Here is an 18,236-nt window from a genome sequence, read left to right on the forward strand (position 1 = left end):
AGCATACCTGCAGTGTGGAATGAAATCTCCACAGCCACTTCAAAGACCATTTTTCTAAGATGTCTATTTTTACTCTGTTTGTCTTGACATGATCGACAGAGCAGTCTGGTCATGTCCTCCTATCTTATACAGCCTCTATAGTTTTCTCTAAGGTTTTTTTTCCTTTTTTTCTTCCTCAAGATGTTTAATCCTCCAGGACATTTTGGAGCGTGTACTGAGAAGAAATCAAAGCGAATGCGTGGGTTTGTGTGTTATATAATCCTGAATTTGTGTCGGTAAGGTTCATCAGTTATAGTGAACAGGGCGATATTTAAACCCCTGTGTGCGATGTCACATGTGATAAGAAGAAGAAAGCTGTTAGGAAAGTTGTGTCATTACATGCAGTGATATAGCACAGCTCTCGAAGTGTACTGAGGTCATGCGAACATACTGTATATAATGGCATAAAGAATGGCATAATAGACTCAAGAAGGAATAAAATTTGTCAGTACAGGGTGGTGGTGAAGTGACATTCCTGTTAGCACTCCGAAGCTGATTATGTTCCAACAACAGCACATCCTGGAGCGCTTTATTCCTCTCATGCAAACATTTTCACTTTTTTATTTTTTTTTATTATTCTGTGATTTGCCGTGCAGCTGGAACTACTTTCAGAGCTGCTGTTATGTAAGGAATGACACACTACACGCTCCTAGTTATATAAATGAATATACACTTGGGTGGTGGGATGTGGCCATACGCACAGGTAGTGCAATAAGTGCATTAGTTTCATACGACAGCATGATCCTGGGGCTGTTACTGCTCTTGTATCAAAGCAATTTACCATTAATTACAATATTAAATGATTAATGAGTGAAGCATCATGCATCTATTTAGGTTTTGAGTTAGATTTAATATTGTGGAATGCCCAAAAGTTGTTAAAATTCAATGCATTATTAATCCTACATCATCGTAAAAAAGTCCCCATATTAATTATGTTTTTTTCTTTTATTTGTTGATTTATTAATTTATTTGTTTGTTTGTTCTAAACAAAGCTTGAGCAGAGCATTTTATATATGTTCTGTGTATTTTATGTCAACTGTTAATATAATAAAAAAAAAAAACATTTTATTAAAGCCATCTCATGGGCAATCTCACTTTTCTTTTTTCCACTAATGGGATTATTGAGTAACAAGATGGGCTGGCCTTGGATGTCCATGATCCTGTCACCAGTTTGCTGGTATATAATTAATAACGTGGTATTTACTTCTTTTGCTTTGGGCCATTTTATTATATTTTTAATGCTTTTCCTTGAATAAGTAAATTATTTCAATCAGATTAGACCACAGAAAACAGCAAAACACAAAGGGAGAAATACAGATCTAGTTTTACTCCTATTAGGAACCACACTAGTAGGTCCTTGTCATTCAGAGCCTGAGAAACGGGCATTTCTTCGAACTCGATCCAATTAATTCCCATTCCTGGCTCCGAAAAAACTAATGTGGTTTACGTTAGTACGTAATTATTTCAATAAAAACAGCAGCAGATGTTATGCAAGGGGGAGGGGGGAAGGGGGTTTTAGGAATATGAATTACCACCCAATGGAAACAACTCAAATAAAACAAGCTGTCAATAGAATCCTGATGGATATGAATGACTATTATTATGGAAAAAGGCGGTTTTGTTTCAAAAGTTGTGTCACTGTTGGGGTTTTTGAGTCTGCTTTTCACCGTGGACATTTTGATTAATGCGCAGTCATTATAATAATAAATCTGCCGAGGACCGTTGTGCTGTAATTTGTTTAAACTCTTTAAATCCATCGGCCGCTTTGTTTCTTCCTTCCTTCCTTCCGTTTTCTTTAGTGACTTCATCACTTTAGATTTTAATCCCTAGAATCCTGATGTTCAGGATGTTAGCTTGAAGTTTCATCTCATGTCATGCTTACAGTGAGCAGACAGTACGGCCTGTGGAAAAAAAATAGCTGCATTGAAGTCGATGAGTAATTGAACAGTGATGTAACTGAAGCATACTGGATTATGTATTGAGCCTGTCTTGGATGCCATGAATGGGAAGGTCGGCATGGTTTTAAGTCAGTATCTGTACATTTCTAATACACCTTTGGAAAAATGGTGACATCTATAGCAAACGGAACCAAAAGCATTCCTCAGATTGTCCTGTTAAAGGAACCATAAAAGGAACCACATAAAAAAGCCAGATTTATTAATCTTTCTAAAGCAACCTGTTCGTCGAGGACACAAGTGTTCAGCGTTCATATAACTACAGATGATAAAATAACATGAAAATCAAACCATATATCATAGTATCACTATGGAACTTTAGACATTACCATTGGACTTTATAGCGTACCAGAATAGGTACTGTGAAGCTTCATTAGGTACCATGGGAGTACTAGGGCATGTGCCACAATAATTTGTTGAAAACCATGGTACTTATTGTGTACCATAGTGGCTGGCAAATTTAACAGATATATACTATGGTATGATTATATATCAGTATATTGTACTGATACAGATATATTGTATATCATACAATATCAGCAAATAAGTTTCATGAAACCGTGGCAGAATATTTAATGGTACCGGTACCATCAGAGGACCATGGTACCTATAATATGGTAAAATGTCTTATGGGAAAAAACTAAACCATGCTTTCCATGATGTGAAAAAACACAGGAGTGCATAAAAGAACAAACAGACTTGCTGGATTTTAAAAAGCTGGAGCTTGTGCCCAAAAAAGTGTACAAGAGATAACAGATGGTCTGTAAGCTGTATGGTCAGGGTGTTGGATCAGCCCCACGGTTCAATACTAAAGTCAGGTCTGCCTGGATTTTCGCATGTTCTCCCATAGTCTAATCTGGTTTCCAGTTGTTTTTGACCTCACGAAACCTCAAGAAAGGTGTTGCATGCAGTATGTATTTCCACCTGAGAAGTAAGCTAAGTACAGTGTGATTTCTGTAAACCCTGGACAGATGGAAGTACCATCAAAAACTTTAGACTCTACACATTTTTATTTCAAAAAGACTACATGCTGATGAAAAGCAGGTCTTGTGTGTGATGTAGTATTTGTTCGAGTCAGAATCCTTCCTGCCTTTTTACAGGGTTGTCTTGAGTGTACTCCATGCCACCGTGTCAGTATAAAGCATGGGGTGTTCAGCCCGGCATGTGCTTGCTCCCGCGCTCCTGTTTTTCCATAAGACGTTTTCCAGACGCCCTGCCGTGCAAATTAGCTTTTCACCTCGCCGTGCCTGACACTCTGACAAAAGAAATAAATAAAAGAGAATCAAAGTCTCAGCGATGAATATTTTCAGAGCTCTCCGTTTATCCTCTCATAGTTGGTGGTCTTGGTTATGAGTTCCCTTTGGGACCTAAATGAAGTAATGTTGCAGTTTGGTTCTATTCACAATGGCTTGCAGGCACACACACAACACACACACACATACACACAAACGTCTCCCGGGGACCTGACACACGCTGGAGGTTTAGATTAAAATCAGATGCAACACTCCGGCCCGGCTGCTAAATATGATGTGAGAATTTGTAATCCAATCAAGCCTAGAGTGACTGGCATTTTGGAGAAACAAATGAGAACAGTTGATAGAAAAATGAAATGTACGCAATTTCCCCTTACCCACACTGGATAAGCTGTTGAAAGGATTGGGCTGTATGGGAAAACCATGCACTTTGTGAAATAATGGTGTACTCTTGTTGCTGGGGTGAAACTATCAAGTGTGTGTGTTAAAGCTTTAGTATGCATCTTGTTGCATTAAGAAATAATTCCCAAGTACATTCTGGTACTACATCACCATTAGTACATAAGCATTGGGAAAAAAATAAAAAAATCACATGATAAAATGATGTGAAACGCTGGCTATACGGTATACTTTCCAGCTTATGAAGCTACATGAGCTACACGGATCGAGTCTGAAACTAAAGCAGCACCCCTGCAGTCACTCCATTTCACAAGGCATGATGGGTAAGGTGTCTTTCCTGAGCTGTCTAGTTTATAGACAGAAAGAACTTGGCTTGATTAGACAGAAGGTAGAAAAACATCTGGAAAACAACCCCCAGAAACCTGACCTTGTCCACATACGCACACATGCACACACACATGAGCACACACACATCACATACACATTTAAAAAAAGAAAGGCCGAAATTACCAGCTGCTGAACAATGATTCACAATGGAAAGTTTTCTCTCTCCATGTTACTTGTTCTCTCTGATGGATGGTTAAAAAGTGCTGGTGCGCACCATCCGTCTTTGATATCAAGTCCACATGTTTTATTTCGGACCAATTTTTTCGGCCTGAATCGTTCTTTCTTTCCAGAACCTCTCAACGAGACGGCCCGGGTCACATCTTACAGGTGCGGCGCGAGTGGCTCGGGTCGTTAATCAAAGCGATAAAAGGCTGAAACGCAATCCGGCGTCTTTCATCAGCGAACGAGCGACGTACTTCGCCGTTTCTCCCGCCATCAGGAAGTCGAGGCCTGCATCTGCATCGTGTTAATTAATGATATGGGAAATTGGGAAAGACACGAATAATAGAAAGACAGTTCCAGATTTCAGATGCTTTAATTAGGGGCCGGATCCTTCTGGGCAATGACCTTTTTTGGCATGAAATACTAGAACACGACTGTGTAATTAGTCCACAAACAGTAATCGATGCTCTGCAGTCTTCGTCATATCATGGAGATGGATTGAAGGTGCAGGAGATGGTGGAAATGAATCACAGAGAGAGAGAGAGAAAGAGAGAGAGATGGAGTTAGTCCAGCAGCAGTTTATCATATGTGTCAGAGGCTCCACATGTAGAGATGGTGATCCTGGGAAAAACAGCGGCTCTTAGAACATTTGGAGATGTTGTTTCGGACGTTATTTGGTTTCCGATCCAGATTGAAGCAGTAGCAGGTCAAATTGGTTTACTCCTTCAGTATCCTGCAAATCTGATGAGCTAGTATAGTAGTATTAGTATTATACGAATACAACACAATGACTTCTCATCATGTGAAAAGTTCAAAGCATCTTAGCCATCATTAGTTTTCCTGTATTTTTAATGAACATACTGTATATCGGGCTCAGGATTGTGTAGTACAGAGTGACGTGTCCTTTTTTCAGCACGAAATACAACATATGATGAATTAAATTTTAGTTCATTTTAACCAACTATACAACAAAAAACTATGCAAAGATTTTTTTTTTTAATTGGCCACAAAGTCAAAGAAATTGCTGGTTACATTTCTGGTTGTTTTCAGCTGTTTCAATGACCAAATAAAATAATCATATGCTCATCTTTTGAGTTCTACATTTTGGCGACGTCATTCCCATATTCCAGGAACGCTAAAAGAAATTATTTCACTGATGGACACGTATCGACGTCACGCAAGTTTGAAGGGTTTTAAAGCATCTAGGAATGAAAAGGAAATAATTACAAAACAGAAAACCTGGGCTAAGAAATAAATATACATAAGGAGAAAAAAACAGCAGCGTTAGCTCAGTGGGTTACTGATCAGACGGTTGGTGGTTTAAGCGCCACCAGGTTGCCATTGTAGGCCCTTGACCAAGCCCCTTGACCCTGTTGGGTCCAAAGGCTGACCCCGGCCCCCAATCTGGTATCCGTGAGGAAAGAATTTAATTGTGCAGTAATTTATATGTGATACGTATATGTTATATATTTTTTAAATAATGTGTTTTATCTTCATCCTTTACCGAATATCTTTGCCATCGTCCCTTGTTTTGCTTTTGATCTTCTGATTTATTTTCTTTTATTTTCAACATATGGTATTATTTTGGTTAAATATTTTACGTAAACCATAATTTAAGCCACAATTCATAGCAAAGTTTCTGAATCACGTTAATCTCAATCAGGTTTAACACAAACCAGAGATTTCTGGTCTGAACATTAATAATAACTTTATTAGTCTTCCATTTATTACATGATTAACTTTCACATGTTTATAACCAGTGTATTTTTACTTTGTTTACCCTGAAATGTTTCCTTACACTCCTATTTTTCTTCCTCTGTGTGTGTGTGTGTGTGTGTGTGTGTTTCTGCAGAGATCTCAGCATGAACAACATCAGTGAAATCCACCCAAACGCTTTCCACAACCTGCCCTTCCTCACCGAACTGTAAGTGTGTGTGACCCTAACGCGTTTGTGTAAACAAATGAACAAGTAAAGTTCAATGCTACAGCCTTGCATCGGTCAGGATCGGTTATGTGTGATTGGTTCCAGCAAGATGTGATTCAGTGAGGCAGAAGCTCTGCTCTCGCTGTCCTACAAACAAAGCCATGCATGTTGAGCAACAAAAAACCTCACATGTATGATTAGGAGTCGTTATAACCTTGTCACATGTCTTATTCTTTATATATTCCTGATTTTTAGATTTCCTTCTTCAACTCTTAAAAAAATGCCCCTATTTTATAATCTGTCCTAAAAATTAGAAGATGTTAAAAATTAAACATGGGCGTATCATGCAACAAGACAACAATCCAAAACGAGGAAAAAATCAAGTAAAGTAAACCTCAGGCTCCAGAACTGATTTGAAGAAGGCACTGCGTTATAACAGATATGTCAAGGATAATGGGCAAAGAGTTGCCAAGCATTCTGGTAAACTAAAAACAGATACGTCGGGAGGAATGTACGGCAGCGCCGGCTGCAGGGACCAGAAGCTCAGAAGGATATACAAAATTTGGCTGGAAAGAGTTATACTGGTTATTTAGGATTATTTATATCATATTAAGAAATAAATATGGAAGATTTAGGATTAAAAATTATATTATTTTTAATATTTTAATATAAAATATTTCATTATTTTCCACCTGAGGGTAAAAAAATAAAAAAACTAAAGTAAGTAAAACTAATCAAACAGAATATTGCTATAAGTTACATTTATTTGTAAATAAATGTATTTATTTACATTTTTCAGTTTATACAAATGGCATACAAACTGTTACATTGTTTCACAGCCAATCAAATCCTTTAATGTGTTTGTTTGTTGGTTTGATTTTAAATTGTAGTATAGCTTACTCTCAAAGGGCAGTCAAATAAGCAAAAAAATAAAAAATAAAAATCAATAAATTCATCAAATCTTTAAGTTGTTGTATTTAAGGATGTAATTCACAAATATTTCTTAGATATATCAATTTTCTTTACATTTTCGGATTCTTGCGGGTTACATTATTTTACACGGTGGGCCAAAACATATAAATCCTTCAAGTCAAACCAGGACTTTTGATTGAAAAAAAAAAAGAAAAAACACAGCTCTGACCATAAAAAACTCCCTTTAATTCTCTATATAATCTTCTGTTACAGTAATGTACAGTACTTATCCCAGCATTTCACTAGTGCTTGGATACCTTCAAGGTAGAAAGTTTTCTCACCTCTGAAATCATGGCCTCTAATAATGTCTGTGGAAATAGCTTGGAGCGCGGTCAGGACTGCACGGGAGATGTGGCAATGACTCCCAGCTGAGTTCTTTTAAGGAGAGAGAGGTTGTGGTGAATGATTGTGTGTACAGTTCCCACCGACAGATGCATCTCTAGCACATGTATCTGTATATTTTTAGGGATAAGGTGTTCCACTTGCTGAACGTTCATGGGAACACCTCAGATCTTCATTCATGGATGCACGGCCTCCTTTAAACATTCGCACCATCCAAATGATGAGTCTTATCACTGTACTGTGCTTGATGTCTCTAGTAAATGTCAATCAGTTTTACTAGCTGCTTCATTCACCAGAAATTTCATGATAAGTCCTGGTTGGGTTTAAACACCCCTCATACATTGGGCTAGTGATCTAATGGCACTTGATTAGCCATCATAAACAATAGTTATTACAATAGTTTTTTGGAATTTATGGCAATCAGTGATTGGTCATTGGAAATATAGTATTGATTAGTGATGGGTTGTGGAGACCAGTGATGATCAGTGATCAGATATTTAAGTTGTTGTATTCACTATGAGCAGTGGTGATTAGTCACTACTCATTGGGTCAGCTACAATTGGTTTTGGAATAACAATAGTGATCAATGATGGGTTGATAGGAACAATGTTGATTAGTAATGGTCAATCTGAACATGGTGATTAGATGTAGTGATCAGTCACTGGTCTTTGGAAACAATGGTGATCAGTGATGCGTAATTTGATAAACAATGGTGATCAGTGATTGGTTACTGGGATAAACATAAGTTATTGGTTGTTGGAAATAATAGTGGTCTGTGATTGGTCTAAGAAAAACAATGGTCATCTTGGATTGGTTGCCTGGGAACAAAAGTGTTTAGTGATCAGACTGTGGACTGCAACTCATTCAGTCTTCCCACACGGTGGTAAATTGGCTAAACCAGCTCTCAGCTCCTAACTAGCAGCTGGGCTATAAATTGGAGATCTGTATTGAATGATGTCACTAATGAAGGAATTGCAACATTTATCATTCATTTTTTTCTGAAAGGAGTCTTAAAAAGTCAAGATGTTAGCAAGATTGCTCCATCTACTACTCCCTGTAGCTGATAATGAGATGTGCATCAAGAAGAAGATGACATGTAGCACAACAAGCACCCCAAAGTACTGAAGACAGTCCTCTAGCATTGTTCTACATCATTTTACAAGCATTAATTTAACACTAGCTAATTTGTATAAGTATTATAAATTTGTGGAAGCTGGGTAAGCTGGGTGATTTCATTCACCAGTCCAAATCGCTCAATCCATTTCAAGGATTATTCCTATTAGCATAAAGTCCGAAGCCACCCACAGACGCACACATTTCCTCATAAGTGTGCAATTAGCTCACCCGAGACGTATGAAACTCCCCAGAGTTTCTGGAGAAGGTTAGCATCGAGGCTGTTGGCAACGCTTCTGCTATTCTGTATACTGACACGGACAAACTTGGCCTGAATGAGAATCCTGGATCTGTTTAGCATTTGCAGAGTGAGCGTTCTCTACACAGAGCCGGAGAACGTAGCGTCCTGAAGGAATCAATAAGTTCTACTTCAGAGCCACCGAAGCACAGCGACCCCCCACCTCATTCTACCTCACACAGCTACGGAGTCCAGACGAAATCCTGCAGCTTCCAGTGTGTTTAAACAGAAACCCTGCCAAATACCTCCATTAATGTGGATCAGCTTGCTTTTGTGTCTCAGCTTCACTTGTTTTGCCTTCTGACTGCCCTTATCTTTGAAGATCTAAATTAAGTCTTTAACACATAGTCTACAAGGTGACTGCGGCAGGTATACCATAATATATAGGTTAAAAAAAGAGCCCTGTTTATAGATAAGTGCCCTAGTGGGCAAACTAAAAATTGGAAGTTTTAATATTTAGTTGACCACAGATGACCACATGAGAATGTTTATGCAGTTAAAAAAAAATCTAGGCTATTATCTAGGCTTTCCACCATTACTTTCACTTGAATATAATAAATAAAATCCTTCCCCATGGTCTACTTTCTACGATGGATTAATGTTCTTCGACTCATTGTACATCAGTCTATTGACCCCTTCACTTAACAACCCTCTCACTGTCCTGCCTAAAACCCAATTGCCTTCCTTAATACCACCACTACCGTTCTTAAATTACCCCAAACTCCACTTAAATCTTCCTGTCCACAAACAACCCAAAGTTACTCCAATGAAAACAACAATCCAATGAGCCATCCAAACTATCTCTCAAGCTAATTATATATATATAAAATTCCAAAGTAATTTCCTCCACCATACTCCAACTCCCCCTAAATATGTTGTGTGTCTGATTTTAAAAGCCAACTTGTTATTTTTGCAGAAATCTTAGTGTATCTGAATCTATAGGAATGATATCCTGACATTCGTGTGATGCTCAGATGGCTCATATTCAAGCAGTTAATTCATCTTCTGCGCTGCTTGAGCCGCACAGCTGCAGATGCCTAAAAAAATGAATCAGGATTTTATCTCTATCGTCCTTACTTTCTATATGTCTTTTTTTTCTTCTGTCATTCTGTCAGTGGAGATAAAAAGCAGGAGACCAAATAAGCAAGAGACCAGCTGCTTTTGTAATTCTAAAAAGCCCCCCAAATCTACCCTAAGCTGCTCTCCCAAATACATTCTAGTATTTAATCTACCTGCCAGTGACCTCTTCAGCTATCAGTACACCATTACATACCCTTAAACTACGCATAACGGTACACATTTCCACATTCGAAATAACTCTTCTTTCTACCCCTACCACTCAATCAACTGCTACAATTACCCCCAACAACCCCACATGGCTACGTATTAAGTTCTTTTTAGCTCAAAATCACTTTAGCCGTCCTTTACCATCTAACACTAACTCTTTGCCCTTAAACTACCTCAAACTATCACTCATAATCATCCAAACCCCATACTATGCTAAATCATCCACCAAATTGCTTGTTCTACTCATTTAAATAGCTTGTCTAACTACAATACTTCAACTAACTTCAACTTTGCAGGTTACACAACAATTGCTCAAAGTAGATTTGATCGATAGTGGTTGACGAAATTGAAATAAACACAATTTAAAGTTAAATAAAATGTAAACAAATACAACAAAATTATTTAACTAAGCTTAACACATATTATTCCATAAAGCGTTTAGCAAACATGTAATACACATCATATTACAGTACATTCTTTGTAAATACATGGAAACACTTAAATAACAATCATAACATAAGTTACTCTTTCTCTCTCGTATTAAGCACAATAGAAATTTAATCAAATATCAAATAAAAAAATTGGGGCACTGGTGGCTCAGTGGTAGGTGTTTCGTCTGCCATGCGGAAGGGCCGGGCTCGATTCCCAGCCAGTGCCCAAACCCCAGCCACTGGACACAGTGCCGGTCCTAAGCCTGGATAAAATGGGAGGGTTGCGTCAGGAAGTGTTTCCATGTTATTTAAGTGATTCTCTGTTACAGATGGTGCTTGTATGTTGAATCTGTACCTTTGCTCCATAAAGAGGAAACTTATTTTAGTCCACCTATTTTAGCTTCACACACAGTATTCACTCACTCACTCATTGTCTGTAACATGTTATTTATTATTCAGGGTTGCAGGGGCCTGGAGCCTATGCCAGGAGACTTACTGTAGGGCACAAAGCGGGGTACACCCTAAACAGAGTGCCAATCCATAAGGGGGCATATACCATATTTATTTAGGAATATTTATAATTTCCAAAATCTACTGTAGTGTACTTATATGCCCCTCAATTTTGTTTTAAGACACAGTTGAAAAAACCCAAACTATCCCTTTAAACTACTGTCCATTTACACTTCACGATTGTCATACTGGACACACATGCTGAAACAGAAAAACACCAATTCTATTGCCAAAAACCTAACGCATAAATACTACTTATGTTCATTTTAATGCTCTTTTGTAAATAAATTTTGGTCAATTTAAAAAGCTTCTAAAGACTACAAAAGCACCACGGAGAGAAGATTTTAATGCCATGTTGATTATCCTGCGGACAGAAAAGCAGATACTCGTGACCACAACGGCAGTAACACGACCCCCCTCCAAGCTGTGGGCGGTTTGACGATTGAGTGAAGTCATTTATATTATTTAGAACTCAAAAGATCCAAAGTTTACAAAGTTTCACAACTTTGAAAATGAACAAGCCGAAGAAGGACAGCGATGTTAGTAGAAGCTGATGAGGACGGAAAGATTGTGAGCGAGCGTGGCAGCTCATCAGGGAGACGATGGGAGGTAAATGACAACGTTTCTTAATCAGGCGAGAAATACACAGCGCCTTCACCCTCAGCGTCCGCTAAACACGACGCCACGGCAAAACACACAAATCACGTTCCGGACGCTGGTTCGGAATTCACATCTGCTCAGTGTGTGTTTACATGTGTAATTTGTGTATTTTCACACAAAAACTATGTTTACAGTTTTGGGCCGCAGTGAAAAATCGGAGTAACGCGAAACATTCTGCGGTGGATAAATCATTTTCCCTGCATCCAGCAATGCGTTATTGCAGACATCTACACAGGCCACATAGATCTCAATAATATCACCATTATTTTTATTACTCCTATCCTAATTTGTTTTGAGACTCTTGTCTCGTCATTTTAAGTTTTTCACCTCTCTCTGGTTTTGTAAAAAGGAACATCAACTGGAGGATGTGGTCCATAGATGAGCAAATCTCGACTATTAGACTATTGTAGAAAAGCTAGACAAAGGAGAAGGACATCATGACCGTTGTAGTCATAACAAGTCTAAAATAACGACCCAGTAATTGTGAACAATGAGACACACAGATGGTAAAACGCACTAATTGTTTTACCAGTTTTGAAAAACCTCCAAAATTGACAGTAACAAGGATGATATTGTACTTGCAGTCTGAACTCATAACTGAAAATATGGGAGATTCCTGCTAAGTTATCGATCTGTTTATTTGAAAATTAAAGAGATTTGCACATGATATATCTTATGAATGCTATAATTTTTTTAAATGAAATAACCCTTATCATTACATAAGAGAACGAATAAAACTGAGTGACAAGTCTTCCATTACATGTCAGCAAGAAAGACTTTGTAGTGCTGGCCGAAAAGGAAAAAAGGAAACTTCAGGTTTTATTTATTAAATATATATACATAAACATTATCATTATCGTTTATAATCCTGACCCGTTTTCCTTCAACTCTCAAATTAACATGAGCTTTAATTATTTTCGTTAAAAGGGTCAAAGGGCACCTTCGTCTCACTGAGCTGTTAGAGAATTTTGATTGACGCACGTCAGGGCAGGTGACTGTGTGTTTGTATGTGTGTGCGCGTGTGTGTAAAAACCTACCGCAGTGTTTTGGACAGTTTCCCACTCCGAGTCCTGCCATAATAAACCATAACCCAGCAGCTCTGCTCATATGGAGCAAATTACACACACACACACACACACACACACGGATGATAATACGTAGCATGTCTTGTTCAGTAGTGTAGTGCACACACATTTGTCATACTCTTCTTATGAGGACCTTATTGATATAATCATTTAATCAATTTATTACTGCTAGATGCGGCACGGTGGCTTAGTGGTTAGCACAGTCATCTTACACCTCCAAGGTTGGGGGTTCGAATCTCGCCTCTCGTGTGTGTGGACTTGCATGTGCTTAGTGGGTTTCCTCCAGGCGTTTTGGTTTCGTCCCAAAATCCATACAGTATACACACTATTTAGGCTGATTAAAATTTCCAAATCATCCATAGTGTTCTCTGTGTGTGTGTGTGTGAGCGTTTACGGTTGGCGTCCCATCCAGGGTGTCCATGCTTGTATAATCTGCCTATGGTTCACATTTCCTGCATAATCAACACAAAGGATTAAAGAGACATATTGTACTAATATTTAATATGTATTAATATTTACAATACATTTTTAACAGACCATTTGAGCAGGACGCAGGCTAGCGAGCCGCTGCAGTACTGCATGCTAGTGTGCAGGAAAGGATCATTTCAAAAACACGTTGCAATATTTTAACAATTACATTTTGAAATGTTTAATTTTAGACCAACAGCTTTCTAAAACAATTCAACCCATATTTAACAACTGGTTCTCACGATATGTCAAACTTCACACTCAAGTGCAGTTTGTGTTTAGGAGACATCAGTTCTGATCTGAACCATGTTTACGTTATTCACACTGTAGAGAAGGACAGAAGTGGGTATTGAATAAAGTAGCAAAATACAGAACAGAGCAGAGCAAGCTCATATAAACTCAAGGGCTCAGCAGGAACAATGTGGAGGTGATGGAATTAAACTCGTAACTTTGCAATCCTCTGGACTGTAGTACAATTTATTATTTTTTGAAATAAGATCCTGAATTGTTTTTTTGAAACAAACACTGAGCTTAGCTTTCTCCAAATCCAATCAAGCTGTGAAGCTTTTGAAGATTTAAAAAGAAAAGGCTCGTTAAGCATCCAGCGGAAGAAGAAACTCAGATTTAGTCAATTCCTAAGCCGTAACACAAATCTGATCATATTTTGTACACTTTTCCGGGCCACAAGCTTCAGAACATTCAGGGATACAATCTGATAAACGTTCTGTGTGTGTTTTTTTGTGGAAATACCCCTGAAATAGTACAGCAACAGAATGAGCATTTTAGAACAAGATACAGTCATCCTTAAAATGGCTTAGATATAGGTTTAGATGAATTTAGGAGGTGAAGAGGCGGGTAGGTTGGAATGGGTGGAGAAAAGTGTCAGGTGTGTTGTGCGATAAAAGAGTATCAGCGAGAATGAAAGGAAAGGTGTACAGGACAGAGGTGAGACCAGCGATGCTCTACGGCTTAGAGACAGTGGCGCTGAAGAATAGACAGGAGGCAGAGTTGGAGGTAGCAGAGCTGAAGATGTTGAGGTTCTCCTTGGGAGTGACAAGGATGGATAGGATCAAGAATGAGTTTATCAGAGGGACAACCAACGTTAGATGTTTTGGAGATAAAGTCAGAGAGGCCAGATTGAGGTGGTTTGGACATGTTCAGAGGAGAGATTGTAAATATATCGGTAGAAGGATGCTGAGGTTGAAACGGCCAGGCAGGAGGTCTAGAGGAAGACCAAAGAGGAGATTTATGGATGCAGTGAGAGAGGAGATGAAGTTTGTTGGTGTGAGAGAAGAGGATGAAGAGGATAGGGTTAGATGGAGGCAAATGATTCGCTGTGGCGACCCCTGAAAGGGAACAGCCGGAAGACAAAGAAGAAGAGATGAATTTAGGCCTAGGAGGAAAATGTTGTGATGATGTTAATCTGTCAGTGTTACAGATTTTGGGAGAATTCTGGTTTAATCTGTTTTTGAAGATGAGAATCAAGGTTAGAATGACTTTGACAAAATGACAATGCTGAATACATGACGATAAGATGATGTTGAAGGAATGCCCCTAACATAATTTTGAAAAAACAGCTTCATGTTAGTTATACTATAACTTTACATTATAAAAATATCAATACCAAACTGATGGCCTAAGCAGGATTTAGATGCTGATCTCTGACATGAGAGCACCTTGTGCTAACCACAGGACGATTAGGGGGCGTTCTGCTGATGCTTGAAAATACGCATACATAACAAGAGGCACCAAAAATATACCAGACAACAGCAATTCACTAAAATATTAAAATGTAATTCAAAAAACACTTAATGTCTGAGATCTGTTTTTTGAAAATGGATGTGGGAGCTTGGTGGCAAGATGGCTTAGTGGTTAGCACTCCAATTCCTACCTCAGGGTCTGTGTGCATGGAGTTTGCATGTTCTCCCTGTGCTTGGTGGGTTTCTCAAAACAACCATTTTAGGCTAACTGACGTTCCCAAATTGCCCATAGAGTGAATGCACGTGTGAATGTTCTACCACGATTGTAAAAATGGAAATAAACACAATGGTCACCACTGGCCTCCACAGTCCCTAGTTAAATAACAGAGGTTTCTAGATGGATGAATGGAGAATTTGGGAGCCAAGATGCACCTCGTACAAGAGATGCTTGACATGAGATACACATGCTGTGTGCAGAAAGCTGTTGTGATCGGAATTCAAATGATTTGATTTCTGTTGTGCTGTTGTGATTGGATTTGAGGTTGGAATTCTAAATCCTGTTATAAACTCAAGGGACAATGCATGTGGTCAGACATTGTGCAAATGGATGGCAATTGGCCCAAATGCTTCAAATAAAGGTCACAATTTTGTTGTTTTGAGGTTGCATTTGCAAAGTTGTGTTTGGATCATCCATTCAAATAGTCACTCTATTCATTCATCAAAGTCAGTCTAAGTTTCAAGAACAACCTGACCAAATGTTGTCCCGAAGGTGGCTCTTATAGCAACATCATAATGCTCAACCAATGTTAGGATTCCGTCTGGCTTAGTGATAATCAACAATAATCTGGCATGCTTTAGCTTTTCACTGCAATGTGATGAATACATATAAGTACTATTTTTTTCTTTAAGGAATGGGGTCCAAAAAAAAGTTAAAAGAAAGATTTAAGGAGAAAAAAAAAACTTATTTTTTATTAACTTAATAATTAGTAAGAAACTTGGAACAAAAGGCTGAATATGGCGCCACAAATCCCACATCAATAAAAGATTAAAGGGGGAGTGTACAGGACTCACTCTCATCTGTATCGCCCCTTCCTTTCTCCTTTTGAACTTGTGTCCCTGTCATTAATGACGTCTCCGCCTCCAACAGCCTTGATTCATCGTCTCATTCATTAACTATAATTAAATATTATTAGATCCTGTCTTTGATTTGTCGCTTTTCTTAACAAAAAAAAATTATTTGTTCTTTACACACAAACCAGTCAAAAGTTTGGACACACCTTCAATGTTTTTTACTGGAGATTTCAAGACTGTGAAAACAGTCAGTTGCTATTTTAACACACAAAGGTCAGCTGTTCTGGAATACTGTTGAAAGAACAGAATTGTCAAGTGTTTTTGCAAAAACGAATCAAGCATCATAATGATCTCATGAAGACCCTTCCAGGAAAGCAAGAGCAGAACTTACCTCTGCTGCAGATGAGAAGTTCATTTAGAGTTTCCAGCTTTAAAAATCACCAATTAACTAACAGCACCTCAGATAAAGCTGTTATGAAGGATTTACAGAGCATAATGTAAGTAGACTCATCTCAAGATAAACTTTTGATCAAAGATCATTTTTGTAACTGAACTTTTTTCAGTTACAAAAATGAAGCTGACAAGATACTTAGTCACTCATCTTCTATACCGCTTTATCCTGTATTCAGGGTTGCATGGGCCCTGGAGCCTATCCCAGGAGACCTAGGGTGTACACTGGATGAGGTGCCAATCCAACACAGGGCACACACTCATATACACACTCACCAGTGCATACACACACAATGAGCAATTAAGTAATGCCAGTTAGCCTAATCTGCATGTATTTGGATTTGGGAGGAAACTAGAATACCCAGGGGAAAACTCACCAAGCATAGGGAGAACATGCACACAGACCTGAGCCAGGGATGGAACCTGGACCCTGGAGGTGGAAGGTACCGTGATGCCGCATACAATATCCTTTAAGGAAAGATAAAAATTTTACTCTTCATTATGTAGGATTTACTATGTGCTTGTGTGTCTGCATTGCTTTACACTATAGTTTTAATGAAGTCTAACATTTGGAACACACGCCACACAGGGATTCAAAATTCAAACTGATATAACCAGAAAGTGAAAAGCAGAGACTAAATAAAACTTATATTTGCTATTAAAAGTGTCTGTATCCTAAATATTACTCTCAGTGACAATTGAAATCAAGTCATCTGTTAACAAAATGGCAAAATTCTTTTTTTAGCCATACTATCAACTTTCCCAACTAGGCTGTCATAGTTCTAACCTTCCTTATTCTTATTATTTGACTAAACCGATGAAAATTTTTTAATGTTTATGTTATGGTCCATGTGGATCGCCACATATTCTACCTGTGTCCATATGGGTTTCATCCAGGTTTTCCAGCTTATTCTTACCTCCCAAAAATATGTCAATGAGTATGTGGTGCCCTGAGATGAACCGGCGTCTTTTCCAGGATGTATTCCCACCTCACTCCAGGGTGCATGGGAAAGGCTTGGAATCCACCATAACCCTGACCAGGATGAACTGCATATTAAAAATGAATTCTCGAATAATTACTTCACGCTGTTTTGTTTCTTCAGAAATAATTTGCCTAAGATTAGCAGTAAGCAGCTGGCAGCCAGAGTGTGTGTTTGATGAATTTATTACCTGCACACTGTGGGAACACTGCGGACTGGATCAGACGCTTTATGAGACAATCCAAACGCATGGCTTCTTCCCCTGAGGTCAAAGGTCACACTCATGATAACGCAGTCTTCCCAAAGAAATGCGAGCACTTTCAGTTTTACAGCAAGGAAAAGCAATGTTTTTTCCATTTCCATTCCGAAGTCTAAAAGCCATTTAAGCCTGAGGACAGCGTCTCAATTTTTCCACTCTTTGCTAAAATACCAACAGTGTGATCTCATCAGATAATTAAGACCATTTGATCGAAGATTTGTAAGCAAAGTACCAGGGAATCAGTCACTCTAAATACAATCTGGCTTCCTGCTTGTTACCTAGTTCCCTAGATAGAAGAAGATAATCGCTTTTGCAGAACCTGTGTATTGACAGATGCTGTTTAGATGCAAATGCAATAAAATGAAAACATCCCTTCTTTGTTTTCTTGGTTAGGCTTCAGATTAGCATTCTCTAGCCGGACCAGAGGTGTTAACACACCCGTAAAACACTTGATATGGACAGCGTTAATATCAACTGTAGAACATGCTGTG

At 38.5% G+C, this 18,236-nt stretch overlaps 1 protein-coding gene across 1 annotated transcript in view; it reads left to right on the forward strand.

Annotated features, from left to right (window-relative positions):
- Nucleotides 1-18,236, forward strand: part of LOC128509954 (leucine-rich repeat-containing G-protein coupled receptor 6) — an 89,449-nt gene that overhangs the window by 27,037 nt on the left and 44,176 nt on the right. Inside the window, exon 2 of the mRNA XM_053481853.1 lies at nucleotides 6,048-6,119. Coding sequence (XP_053337828.1) covers nucleotides 6,048-6,119 — 72 coding nt within the window. The remainder of the gene's footprint in view (nucleotides 1-6,047; nucleotides 6,120-18,236) is intronic.

The sequence above is a fragment of the Clarias gariepinus genome, chromosome 22, assembly GCF_024256425.1.
Source record: "Clarias gariepinus isolate MV-2021 ecotype Netherlands chromosome 22, CGAR_prim_01v2, whole genome shotgun sequence".
Taxonomy (NCBI): domain Eukaryota; kingdom Metazoa; phylum Chordata; class Actinopteri; order Siluriformes; family Clariidae; genus Clarias; species Clarias gariepinus.